Consider the following 14,913-nt stretch of genomic DNA (forward strand, 5'->3'; position numbering starts at 1 on the left):
ATCATAATTGGTTGTTAGTGTTCGTAAATTAAGTATGAATTTTTATTGGATTGCATATATGTACATATGTATGTGTATGAGTGATCGAAACAAAGTAAACATATGAAAAAACTAAGTCGAATGGTCCTTAAACATTAAGATTAATAACAACACTGCACATTTAATGAAGTCAAAACTACGTTACTGCTAGATGTCATTCCCTTTAGCAAAATATTCATGATTAACGGCTTCGAAATTAATTAATAACCATTCGTAAATTTGAATTAAAATGAAATAAAATATAAAAACTCATTAGACGAATAACTCTTTGTTTTAATTTCACGGTGCTAAAATAAATGGTTGCATTTACTTTTTATGTCATGTAATAGAGGTGGCAGAACAGATTTAAAAAATTATTTTGAAGTAAGCAAATTAAAGCAAAACAGATTTTTGCCTCTTTAAAAAGAGCTATTCCAGGCATTTAATAATTTTAAAAAATCTGAGCTATAAAGCTTTTCCGATTTCGTTCAGTAAATAATTGTGGGATTTCAAAGCGATATACAAAATTTCTATTTGTATTGTCCTCAGTGGCGGATTTGCCTTAAGGTCCGATAGGCCCCGGCCTAGGGGGACAAAAAACTCAATATAGCGACACTTAACCCGTAAAAACTATATGGTGTTGAAAACATCCATACCTAAGGAACTTTATATTATATTTTATTTTTAACCTCACGAAGTTAAGCACGTCAGAAGCCGAAGTAAATGCCAATGCATTACAAATGATTTTTCTATCGCCTTTCAGAAGAATGTCTCCACTTTCGTGCCCAGTGCAGTATAAAAAATGAGGATCGGAAGAGTGCTATCAGCAGTGTTGCCAGGTCTTCGGCATGAGAAAACGTCCCTCTTGGTCTGAAAAAACGTCATTTCCTACCCAAAAACGTCTTTTTCAAACGAATGTACAAAAAAGTGTTCTTATTTAAACTTTTATTGTATACAAAGGTACATATCGAGCCCTAACCGCCAAAATAACGTAAGCGACAAAATTTTCTTTTTGATGCAGAAATATTCCTAGAGCATTTAGACGCATTTCTGCCTAAAAAGAAAATTTTGTCGCTTACGTTATTTTGGCGGTTAGGGCTCGATATGTACGTAATGTATATTAAAATGTCATTTCGACAGAGCACATTTAAAATTCATTGTAAACTGGTTTGAGATCGTTAATATAAAAATCATTTTATGCATACACTTGTGATCAGCTGATTAAGTCATCAACATATTGATCGATTTTGGCGGTTTCTCTTTCGCCATTAACAAACAAAATATAAGTCCACAAAAATTGTGCAAAAATTATAAACAATCTGCAAATTTTCAGCTAGATTTTCAACTTTCTATTCAGATTTTTTAGCCTATTAAATTTCAGGGTAATAATGTGCAAGTTTAAAGGGGCTAAATAATCGCGTTGATTTTTAATCATTTAATTTTTTTTTTTCTTGTAGAAATTTGGTTAGGGGCTCGGTTGTCGAAAATGCTAAATTACGTTCTGCTAAGAAGCAGCATAGCAATAGATCCCTTCATTATCAACAAATTTTTACGAATTGTTACTACTAAGTACTTGCAAGTTTTTACTGGAAATGCATTCAATAACCCAAAATATTTGCAAGAGGGAGCGAACTCGAGAGCGTTACAACCCGAGAGAGCTGCAAATTCTTGCAAGTAAAAATTTTACTAGCAGGAATTTGCAGGAGTCCGAAAGTTCCAAATTCAAATGTAAACTGTTTAAGATGATTTGATGAAACATTATTAGTGAAATGAAAATATGGATAAAAAATTTAAATCTATTGTATATTTTTTTTTACTTTTATGACGATGGGAACTATTCCCAATTAAAAAGAAAATTGCGCGCCAAAACTTAACCGTCAGTTGCAAGTCTTTACTAGTTTTGCGTTCAATAACTTTTTCTGAAAATTTTCTCTTGCTCTCAATTTTACTCTCTATTTTCTTTAACGTTAAGTACTTACTGGAAAACTTATTGAATGGACCTAATATTTCAGTCTTTTTTGCGTTTAGTACATTTTCAATGAAGTCTTAAAAAAGTCGCCCNTAACTTTTTCTGAAAATTTTCTCTTGCTCTCAATTTTACTCTCTATTTTCTTTAACGTTAAGTACTTACTGGAAAACTTATTGAATGGACCTAATATTTCAGTCTTTTTTGCGTTTAGTACATTTTCAATGAAGTCTTAAAAAAGTCGCCCACTTTTTTCTGACGTTTTATGCTGCACAACTTTTTTGATGCTTTTGCGAGCGTGCCTGCTGCAATAGATCGGCTCTACCTGATTTGGCTTTTAATGTGCAATTGCATCATTACAGCAAGCCTCGTAACCTCAAGTGTTTACACAACCAGCCTTTGAACAATAATAATAATAAATATATATGTATGAAAAAATAAAAAATTTCTAAGCATTGCCACAGAAATTTTAAATTTAATAGTAGTTTGTAAGATTTGAAAACTTATTGTTAGTTTCGAAAGAAAGATTCAATAAATAAATACATATTATACAAAAAAAAATATATATATGTATATCAACAAATATTTGTGGGTACTTTTGGACCAGTCGTTGCCTATGGGTTAATGACAAAAAAATCCTATACATGCACAATATTTCATGTATTAAGTATAATTTTCAAATAAGCATATTGTCAATGATGTATTTTGGAACGAATTTCCGTCATCCTTTGACAAGGGATGGCGGAAATTCGTTCCAAAATACATCATACACCCACCATGTCGGAAACAACAACAACCAAAAACGAACATATTGTCAATGGCTGATTAATTTGATTTCATTAAAATAGTCAAAAAGGAAAATTTTTCTCAAAAATTCATAGTCATAAGAGTTACCATTTCAATCAAATTTTCAATTTTATTTTAGGAAGACTGTTATCCATATCCCGTATAAAGTTCCAGGAAATGTTGCTCTATGCAACTCCTGACCCGCGGTCGTCGCATTTTCAAACCCCCGAATGAACTTCTGCCATGAAATCGCTTCTCATAAAAACCATTTGCCGTACGGAGGCGACCTAGAAATGTAGGTCCCTGGTTTTGGTATTTTATGCAATGCATTCAAAAAAAAAATAGCGAAAGGGCAGCTAACTATTAAAGGAGTATATGTTGAAAGCCTGAAAGAATGTGTAGGTAAATAATAGTTTTTAAATTAAGCAACTGTTAGGGCCGATTTCATAATAAAATTAAAGAATGTTTTAAAATTTAAATGATGCTTTATTTTGCTGTTCTATTTCATAAAGCCACTTTAAAGGTAAAGGTGCCCATAAAGGCTCTTTAGTTAAATACCCAAAATGGAAATTTAAATGACATAAAGGTCTCTTTTGTAAGAAATAAAATTGTAGTTTAAAAAACTAAAACCTCCCTATTATAATTGTCATTCGTATTGTCATCAGGTATGTAACTTGATAATAGAAATCGCTGCATCTTTTAGGCGCATCAATATTACATAGTTACATCCCGAGTTAATAAAAGGAAGGTAATAAAAAAGTATGTCATTTGCGTAGTATAATTACATATTTATAACAACCAGCTGATGCAATTGTGCCGAGATCAGCATTGCCAACTTTGTTATTTTCATTTAAATGAACCTTTTGTTATTATTCAATTGCCATTGTATTATGAAAACGCATCTTGTTTAAAGTACATTTAAATGACATTTTAACTAAAAGGAAAAAATACAGCCGTGATCATTTTTTGTGTATCAAATAGATATTAGAACACACTTTCCACCATACAGTTTCGAAATACAAAATCACATTTTCCCGCTTTTTATAATCGAAACTGTATGGTGGAAAGTGTGTTCTAATATCTATTTGATATACATACAAAAAATGATCACGGCTGTATTTTTTGCTGATATATTACATACATATGTTCCATTTAGTTAAACAATATAAGAATATTGTAGTATGTACCACAAAAACGTATATTTTCTATAAAAAATCATAACTCAGAAAAAAAAATCTTCGCTATTAGAGATTTGGGTTCATTGTAGTTCAAAGTGTCTCTTTCCCGGTAAAAAAGTTTGAGAGAAAAAAAAATACACTTTTTGAGAAATTAAATTAAAAAAAAATATGCACTTTTTGTTTATTGTTAAATAAAAAATTTTAAATAATGAAAATCAATAATTATATCATTCTATCTTGAAGTGACAAGAATTACTGACATTTGAGTAAAAACATTGTTGGAATCTATTAAATTTTGACAAAGTTATGGGCATTTTAAAAAAACATTCTCACTGTCAATTCGAATAATCGATTTTTGCCTGAAAAACAAAATCGCGTTTAATTCGGCCGAAAAATTTTTCCGAGCCAAAAGAAAAAATACGTGTCTCATTATTTGGACCAACAAACAATGTATTTGAGTTTGGTCGAAATTAAAAATCATGCTCGTACCTGACCGGTTGTCTGGAAATGGAAAGCATCTATGAAATTGGGCCTTAGGGCCGATTTCATAATAAAATTAAAGAGTGTTTTAAAATTTAAAGGATGCTTTATTTTGCTGATCTACAGTGTTGGAAAAAATTATAGAAACATACAGCTTTCATATATTTTTTATTGTTTGAAGAACTCTTTCATTTTAAACACATTCCGATTTCGTACATTTCGTTTACGTTAATTAAAATCTAGACTTCTTTTGCAAGGGCAATAAGCCATAAATAAATTGTGGCCCCTTTTTTAATTTTGGCCTGGAAGATATAATAGAAACAAAGTATTATTTCTAAATAAACTAAGCTTTGAACCAAAAATTCTTACAAAAATATTATTGTTTTAATAGCTTATTGAATCGCCGCATTGCCTGATTCGCATATTCGGTGCATCGAATTGACGAAGTTTGCACAAACACTTTTCGGAATGGAATACCACGATTTTAGAATGTGGCGCCACAATTCGTCTTTATTGCTGGCTTTAAAAGGCCCGATTCTCTTCTTTAAGTCCGCCCAAAGTTGCTCAATAGGGTTGAGGTCTGGCTATTGTGGCGGCCACTCCATAGCCTGCACTGTTTCCTTCTTTAACCACTACTTTACCTGTTTTGATGCATGTTTAGGATCATTATCCTGCAGTAAATCCCACCGCAATGGCATTTCCTCTTTAGCATAGGAAAGCCTTATCGTCTGTAATATGTTTACATAGTCAAGCGCGCACATTTTGTTCTTAATCCAAAGTATTGGACCAACTCCTTCCTTCGGGAAGCAGCCCTATACCATAATGGAACTCCCGCTGTGCTTAACCGTTTTTTTCGTGTGTTGTGGATCAAAGGCTGTGTTCGTAGGACGTTTTACGTACCATTTTCCATCTGATCCAAACATGTTACTCTTTGTCTCATCAGACTGCAGCACATTTTTCACCATTTTGACGAAAAAGATGTTTTCTGGCAAAACCAAGTCTGTTGTTTTTGTTTTTAAGGCTCAGCAACACTACCTTTCTAGAGATTCTGGCTGAAAGTTTGGCTTCTGCCAATCTGTACGTCATGGCTCGGCTTGTTACATCGACATTAAATTCTGTTTTCAGCTTTCTTGAGGACAGAAAAGAGTTAACTTTGTAATGCCGAATTAAACGCCTTTGATCGCTAGCAGTCATTTTTCGCTTTGTGCGTCGTGTTTCTGGTTTTTTACGCTATGAAGGGCAGGGGACACCTTCGTTTTGGAACAGCCCACCATATCTACTATCTTACTCATCGAATTTCCTTGTTTTCTTAAACTTATCATTAAATTCTTCTCCTCTTCCGTGCAGTGTTTAGCTCGGCCCATTTTATTCTTTTTTATGTTTCAATAACCTATAGTATAACTCTACTTTAGTTAACATTCTTTAAAAACGCAATTAGAAGTGCCAAAAATAATTAATTTACCTTTTGTAAAGCACCAATATTAACAAACACGTTTTGTTTCTATTATTTTTTCCAAGCGCAACTATTCAATTGTTTACTCTCTCGCACATAAAGTGAAAAGGAGACAAACTAGCGGAATATAATGTTTTGCAAAAGAACAACCTTTAACTGATATTTGTACAGGGTGCGCCATTCCAAAAAAATATATATAACTAGTGTTGATATAATTGATTTAATATTTTTCAATAAGTTGTTTCTATTATTTTTTCCAACACTGTATTTCATAAAGCCACTTTAAAGATAAAGGTGCCCATAAAGGCTCTTTGGTTAAATACCCAAAATGGAAATTTAAATGACATAAAGGTCTCTTTTGAAAGAAAAAAAAGTATGTCATTTGCGTAGTATAATTACATATTTATAACAACCAGCTGATGCAATTGTGCTGAGACCAGCATTGCCAACTTTGTTATTTTCATTTAAATGAACCTTTTGTTATTATTCAATTGCCATTGTATTATGAAAACGCATCTTGTTTAAAGTACATTTAAATGACATTTTAACTAAAAGGAAACTTTTGCAAAGGGAACTTTAAGTGTTTCGTTACGAAATTGGACCTTAGACTGTAAAATCCTTACTTTTGACGACAAAAGTGGGCCTTAGATTGCCTTTACTTACTTACTTGCTTACTTTTTATTTCTATAACCAATTAACCAAGCTTTGTAAGAAAAAAATACGGCTTTATACAAACCAATCATTTTTCGTTTTATTAAGATCCGTTAAATAATTGCTTAATTTTTACGGGATTTGGTAAATTTTTTGATCGATTTTGGTCAATTTTATTTTTCGCCGGGGCAACACTCCTGTTGGCGTAAACCCGACTGTTGACGGAACGCGCAACTGGTTAGTAGAAACGAATTGTATTGGATGATGTGTAGATTAACACTAACAAATATTATTATTAAAGTCGGGTATACGATACCCGACCGACATCGATTTTTTTCGCGAAATGTTTTATGTTGTTATAACAAAATCCAGAATGGATGCTACTAAATGCTCAACAAGTCGTACATTTTAAAAAGAAGCATTCTGATATTTTGAATTCTTTTATTGAATAAAAAAATTATAATTATTCCACAGTTTTTTTTGTATAGTTTGTCCCTAGCTTTGTAGCTTTATGAACTAACATTTGGAGTGTAGTTAAGCTACGTTAAATTCCTGTCCAAATCGACAAAGCCTTATTACCGATTAAGAAAAAATACATACGTTAGTACGATCGCTTGAACAGTTCTGCTAAAGGATCAAATAATATTGTAAACGCCACGCAAACACATTCTGAATATGAGTCCGAAAGAAGTCCTACGTGGGTAAGAAATATGAGTTTCAAAAATAAAAACTTTATGACTCTTATAGATCTTTTAGGAGACATATGTATGTATGTATATGATCAATGTTATGAGCCAGCACTTCGGCCCAATATAAAAACAATAAAGATTCGAAATTTATATCTAAACTTGTTTATACGGATATGGAAAATAATTAATTATTGCGATTAAATTTATGTATGTATGTTGAAATGCTTATATCTAAGTGGATATATCCACTGAGGTATACATACATACATACATATGAATGTACATATATGCACTAATGTACTAGGGATGCCAAAATTTGCGGAGAATTTTAAGTAATCCCGGGATCCGGGATTATTTACATTGAGATGTAACTTTTACCAATATGAGTAAAAACTCAATATTTGAAGGCATTTAAACATATCATGAAATAAAACTATTTAAAATTTGGGTTAACTGATTGTAAAATTCACATATTTATTAATACAGACAAATCCTAACGTAATACATTTTTTAAATTGTATTTAAAAAACCATGTGATTGAGGCACGCATGCATCACAAATAACAATGTAAATAGCAGGTTCTTTCGGAAGTAATGATTATTAGAAAAAAACATTAAACAAAAATGTACAAAAACAAATTATCTAAATATGTTTATTCTACTCCATAAAAAAATGGCGAATGACAATTTTTTTGCCATTTTTTCGCAATTTTCCCGAAATTTGTTAGGGTGTACAAGTCTCAAAGGGACCTCAGAATCAGATTCAGCGGGTCGAAATACATGTTAGTAGGTGGGTCTAGTTAAAGGCACACATCTTTTTTGTGCCGGTGTTGTTATTATTGCACTTAAAATGTTTTCATAAGAGCAGCAAAGCATTCAAAGCGGAGTCTTCTAATTTTGTCCTGCAGTTGTTACACACAAAACCTACTGATGAAAAACATCTTTCGGCCTCAACACTTTTAGGCTGAACAGTCAAAAGGTAGTCATAAGCCATTTGAAGGCAATGATGAGCACGTTGGATAAAAAATAAGTTTTTCGATTTGAGGAAGTTTGAGAAGATTGATTTAAATACTTGTGTAACTTTTCCTTAAAATTTTATGTTTCGGTAACATTAGCGATGCTATGAGTACATTAATCTAAATCTTCTTCAAAAAAGGTGCAGGCTGCATTTTAAAAGTATAGTTTCAATATATTTGTTGATTGTAGTCAAAACGGCATGTTACAAAAATCATACTTCAAATTCATAATAAACAAGTTCTTACTATAAATTCTATGTTNAGTTATTTCGCTGTCTGTTGTTGTTGTTGTAGCGGCTACAACAACCCCGCTCAGATCGGCTGATATCTCAGTCGTTGTCGTCGAGTTCCACTAACGGCAGCCCCAAGAAGCGTGCAGCCTCTATGGGGTCCGTCCATAGGGACGACGCCGTTAGGGTTGTGGGGTTTTCCGGGCATGCGAAGAGATGTTTCGAGTCGTGAGGGGTCTCTCCGCATGCCGAACATTCGTTTGGCACATCCGCATTTAACCTACACAGGTAGGAGTTTAGCATGCTGCAGTAGCCAGAGCGAAGTTGGGCTATTGTCGTTCTGGTCATCTCCCGAGGCAGATGGAGCTCCGTCATGTCAATGTCCGGTGTTTGTGTGCCTAGAACGGCATTCACAGGTCTTGAGTCTACATAACTCGAGACTGCGTCCCTGTGAATGCCGTTCAGGGCCTGTCTATGAGCTGACGGGTCCAGAGGTTGCTTAATGAACCACTGGACTTCGTCCGTCAGTTCATATAGATGCCTCCTGACGTGCCTCGGCGAGGGCTCCTCTGCAAGCAGCTGTCTATTTGGGTGGCCACATCTGTGGCTCCCAACAAGAAACTGCTTGCAGAGCATCGTGTTGTGCTCCCTAATTGGGAGCATTTTTGCCTCATCGTGGAGGTGGTGTTCTGGTGACATCAGGAGGCATCCTGTCGCTGTCCTGAGTGCTGTATTTTGTACCGTCTGTAGCCTCGTCCACTGCGTCCTACTAGTCCCCGGCGACCACACTGGTGCTGCGTAGTTTAAAACCGGCCGGCCTATTGCCTTGTATGTTGCCAGCAACGTTTCTTTGTCTTTGCCCCAAGTACTGCCGGCTAGCGACTTGAGGACCTTGTTGCGGCTCTGTTCTTTATTGACAATAGCGGTTGTGTGCGCAGAGAAGGAGAGCAGGCTGTCCAATGTTGCTCCGAGTATTTTAGGATTATTCACCGTCGGAATTGGTGTGTCATCGACGTGAATTCCTAGCGGTAGCCTGACCTCCTTCGTCCAGGTTGTGAACAGGGTCGCAGAGGATTTCGTAGGGGAGAGGGCTAGACACTTTGCAGTGAAGAAGCGAGAAAGGTCAGAGAGATATCCGTTTACTTTCAAACACAAGTCATCAATTCCATTCCCAGTCGCCATGATCGAGCAATCGTCGGCGTAAGAGACAATCGAGACTCCCTCTGGTGGTTGAGGAAGCTTTGAAATGTAAAAGTTAAACAGTAGTGGAAGGACACCACCCTGTGGAACCCCCTGTTTTATTTTTCTAAGTTTTTCGGGATCCCGGGATTTGCTTGCATTAATTTTCGGGAGCTCAAAAACACCGGAATCCAGGGATCCCAGGATTGACATCCCTAATATGTACATATGTATGTACGTATGTATGGTATTTGAAGTCAANGAATCCAGGGATCCCAGGATTGACATCCCTAATATGTACATATGTATGTACGTATGTATGGTATTTGAAGTCAATACGGGCCAGTTTTTCAGTGCACGGCCGTGGTTTAAACTCAGTTTAAACGCCCGATCTGGCTGATTTAAACTAAGATAAGCCAATCAAATGTCAGCCAGCTGTTCAATTTAAACGCAGTTTACGTGATCTAAGTTTGAACTGCCACTGAATAACTGGCTCTAAAAGCATAAACAGACGGCAGCGTTGATCCGGATCAACTCGGGAATTAACTGCAGTTGATCCGGATTAAGTCCGAGTTAAGCCGAATCAACGCTGCCGTCTGTTTAAGCTTTAAGAGTCAAAGGCTGCGTTTCTTTATACGTTCCGGATAATTCCATTACACAGCCGGAATAAACAGAACGCGTTTGAAATAACGTTAACATATCACTAGGAACGTTCTAAACAATAAGTAAACAAAAAAGTTTATTCCAAACGTTCAGAATGAATAAAGAAATGCAGCCAAAGAATAAGACCAATTGGGCTCAAAGAATAACCTAAAATAAAGAGTCCCGAAAAGCGATTTACGAGGCCAATAAGAGTAATTTAAAAAAGAGCTTGAAATGATTCATATATGAGGCCAAAAATTTTCATAAAAAATATCAAAAATGAGCCGTATATGAGCCCAATATGACTCATATTAAGGCTCATTTAATGTGTGAATTTTAGCTCATATATGTCTCTTAATTTCGGACTCTTAAATAAGCTCATTATGAACAAAAAGGCTCCGAATAGGACTCTTTAAAGACCAATTTATTACTCCAAATGTTTGCTGGGCGTGTCAGGAAAGAAACGCTGTGGCGAAGAACCGAATATATGTATATATGTAAGTATATATGTACATATCGGTCATTTACTTCAATACTGTCGTAATCCAAAAATTACAAAAATTTAGTTAAGCATGCAAAAATTTCCGCCAATTCTTCTATGTTCTGTAAAAAGTTCATAGCTCTATCGATTACCAGTATCTCACTAGAACCAAGTATGTATGTATTATTTTTTACTACGGGAGTATATCCCCGCAAACATATTCTGAGCGTTCAGAATATATGATTCCAAAGGGAGTCCTAGGTAGGTAAGAAATATGAGGTTCAAAAACAAAAATTTTTTTACTCTTATATGAATCTTTTAGGACTCATATATGATCCATGATTCAATAATGAAAGGTTTTGTAAGAAAAACTTTCTCTCGCTCTAATTTTATCAATGACACTCCCACCCTACTGCTAAAAACAAAAACAGTGATATTTCTTTTCCAAATTTCTTTGCAAGTTTTAAGAACATTTTTAAATTGTTAGTAGTAAAATTTTTACTTTTTAAATTTGAAGAAATGTTTGTTTTTCATTCGCTGGCACCAACAAGACAAAATGGGTGAGAATCGTTGGACTACAGAAATTCAATGTAGGCTAAAGAGACGAAATTCCCTTAAATGCCGAAATGTATTTGTCAATAGTCGTGGAGATATCTTGATTCTGCCAAGTGCTGTAAAGTAAAGCGTGCAATGGTTTTGGTAAATGAGCCAACGAAGGTATTTAGGTATTGTCCTCCACAACACAATCCTGGTGTCTCCGAATGAGACTTTGACGCAATATAACATTGCCAAACCGCATCCATAAACCCAGTCGTCACACGACAGCTCGGTTTAGTCAATGTCGCGATGTAATTGCACACTTAAAAGGTGTACGCACGAGACGAATGTTGGCTGGCGCCCAACTTTGTTGAAAGCGATTAGTTGAAAGGCCATTCAACCAAAAGTAGAATGCAAAGTTAAACAATGCAAACGCCTTTTTATGGCGAATATTTTGATATTTTTAAGTCATTAAAATTTTTTTTCGTGCAACCCGGCGTGAGTTGAACGCAAAAGTTGCCTGAAAAATCGCCNAAATTTTTTTCGTGCGAAATAGTTTGGGTATAAACGAGCTGAAATCACTTTCCTTGAAGTGGTTTTCACAAACGCGAGATGAATCACGTAGTATAACACCACATCGCTGCCGTCTTAACTCGCAACTAGGTGGTTTAAAACATCGCACTATTTTCGTGTCCTGACTTCTATTGCATACAGCGCACCTTTCAAAAGTTTTGCTCCGTTTCATCTTGGTTTCCTCACATTAAATATTTAAGCAAAGTCGAACGTATTTACTTATTACCAAACTTTAAATGTGCTTACTTGCTCTCCTCGGCGGTTTATCTCTTAACAATTTCACGTTTGTTAAAAAAATTTGTTGCTTGAAAGTTTTTGTGCACATTTTTTTTAAACAAATTCAAATTTGAAAAAAAAGATATTTTCAAATGGGTTAACAATTCATTTCAATTTGACATTATAGCCTGTTTCTTATGAGATCAACTTCAAAATCAATCACACTTTGTTGAATACATTTTGGATCCAAGTTATGAGCCAGCACCTTGTGCCAATATAAAAACAATAAAGATTTAAAATTTATATCCAAACTTGTTTATACAGAAATTGAAAATAATTAGAAAACAATAAATGAACAAAATTTAGCTGCAGCTGCTGCTATTGCATGCATGTTGGAATGTGTATATGCACGTAAGTATGTATGCATGTTATTTGAAAGGAATTTTTGCTGAATGCCTTTGCAAATATAGTGCGTTCAATAAGACTCAAAGAACAACCTAAAATAAGAGTCCGAATTTAGTAATTTATGAGGCTGATTAGAGGCTCGAAAAGAGTCTGAAATGATTCATATATGAGGCCAATAATTGTTTTAAAAGAGTCCAAAATGAGCCGTATATTAGGCCAATAAGAGTCCAATATGACTCATATCGAGGCTCATTTGATGTATGAATTTAAGCTCATATAAGTCGACCTTCGAAGAAAGGGAAACACCCTCATATCGGACTCTTAAATGAGCTCATTGTGAGCGTAATGGCTCCGAAATAGGACTCCTTAAAGACTCATTTATGACTCCAAATGTTTCCTGGGATGTATCGTTACTTTAATTCACAAAGGCCCTAAAAGCAGATTCCTCGTTTTATTTCAGAACTTTTCTTCCATGTGCTTGTTGTTGCGTTTCCCTCCCAAAGGTGTATTTTAATGGAAGTGTCTACTTACACGCGCCACGCTAAAAATTACGCCGAAGGAAGTTCTGTCCCACTTCTCCGGCAACACAGAAAGGAGAATTCTGAGTAGTAAGGGTTATAATGCCTATATTCTGCCCCACTTCTCCGGCAACACATTATCCACGTAATTTTACCGTAGATCTACGGTAATTTTTACCATGGATCTACGGTTATTTTTACCGTGTGAAAAACACAGTTACGAAAATTGATGGTTAGGGACTTTGTGAATTAAGGTAACGTTATGTTAATTCAAAACTTTAAAACCGTTTTTCTCGAGTTTTGGTTTTTCCCCCCCCCGAGTCATTACACTATTGAATACATACATATGTATTGTAAACGTATGGTTAACGTTAAACATAAGAAAGTAGATACTATTGATTTTTAATACAACAGGCATCTGTATTTACACCCCCGGTTACGTACGCTTTTTAACGCACCATAGACCACGTCAGAGATCGCGGTGTATATGACCTACATATACATATTATGGAAATTTATAAAAACAAAGGTATGCTTATAGTATACATACATACATATGTATATACATATAACACAAATTCGTTCCAATCTAAATATTAGCATTTACATATGTATATAGGATAAGACTCATTACATTGCCATCACTGCCAACAAAAAATCCAGGTCGGCTGCTGCGCTCGCTTGTGAAGGATTGCATTTGTGACTGTGCGTGCTGCGATGATTGTCGCAAGTCCTGGTAACCTGATTCCAGTTCCGTGTAGGACATGATGCATCTACCGAATGTGCTTTTATGTTATCCTTGGTAAGCTGAAGCGATTTACTATACTATGCAAGGCTCTAAGAATTTTCTGTGTAGTTACATATGTAATGTACTTGTGAATAGCATTTGCATGCGAAAGGTAGGCTGAACGAAATGCGACGTCACTGCGATGAATGTTGGTACATTATAAGTATGTATGTATGGTTGATTAATTTGTTAATATAAATGCAGTGGGTTTTGTGCACGCAGGTTTGTCAATATTTTGATAGATTTGGTTAACTATCACTTTTTTAAATGTATGTATGAACATATAACGTCGTCATTTCGACAATTTTAAAGGGAAAACTATTTGCACTTTTCTTTTAATTCTCCACATTGCACCATGTACATACATAGTTGTAGCTATTGATTTTTTATCATTAGCGATTACAAATATCACTTTTAGGTACTCAAAAACATTTTGTAGGTTTCGCAGACATTTTCAGAGGCCATTATATAATTTTCTAAATCTTTTTATCCAACTTATATGTATACAAATTTTCCACGAATAAATAAAATCTCACTCTCACACAAACTTCAACCAGCCAAAATTGACCAAATACACAGCCGACGAACTCGCAGCAGTGTCGTCAAAAATCGTTTGGCTGTCAAATTCTAGTACACATGTTGCATTTGTTTTTGTATTTGCAGAACAAATGTTTGACATTTCAATACGCGTGAGGCTTGAGCTCTGTAAAATTCTTTTGCAGAAATCAGCTGCCGGCAAATTTCGGAGTCTTTTTGTTTTGTTTTGTTTGGATCAGCTGCGTTTGTTTACCAACAGTTCACGTCAGCCCTTGCTATGCGCAACGCGAAGTATTCACCATCGTACAGTTCCATAAGACTGGGTTCACACAGAGAAACTGTTGTTAGTCATTTTCGGCAATTTCTCTTTTGGTGTTGCCCTTCGCGTTCACACAGAGCAATTCTTTTGTACACAATTGTTGTCAGCTGTGAACGGCCAACTAGAATTACTCAGACGAACGAGAGCACAAAGCGTGTTGCCCGACCACGAGCATGGTTGCCACAATTGGTAACTTTCTACAGTCCAAGAACGATAGAATACAAGATTGCGCATTCCCGCAGAATGACATTTG

The 14,913-nt window shown here is 35.2% G+C and overlaps 1 protein-coding gene across 2 annotated transcripts in view; it reads right to left on the reverse strand.

The window, feature by feature from the left end:
- LOC108358482 (inositol hexakisphosphate and diphosphoinositol-pentakisphosphate kinase) overlaps positions 1 to 14,611 on the reverse strand; it is a 200,618-nt gene extending 186,007 nt beyond the window's left edge. The window contains exon 1 of one of the 2 annotated variants that reach the window (XM_017609850.1): positions 14,341 to 14,611. Coding sequence is in view for 1 of the 2 variants with exons in the window: in XM_017609849.1 (XP_017465338.1) it covers positions 13,652 to 13,783 (132 nt within the window). In the remaining variant the exon portion in view is untranslated. Of the gene's footprint in view, positions 1 to 13,651 lie in introns of both variants that reach the window. The other variant, XM_017609849.1, reaches the window with a different exon arrangement.
- Between the last annotated feature and the right edge of the window lie 302 nt (positions 14,612 to 14,913).

The sequence above is a fragment of the Rhagoletis zephyria genome, unplaced genomic scaffold (assembly GCF_001687245.7).
Source record: "Rhagoletis zephyria isolate East Lansing unplaced genomic scaffold, Rhagoletis_zephyria_1.1 Rzeph_scaffold_00259, whole genome shotgun sequence".
Classification (NCBI taxonomy): domain Eukaryota; kingdom Metazoa; phylum Arthropoda; class Insecta; order Diptera; family Tephritidae; genus Rhagoletis; species Rhagoletis zephyria.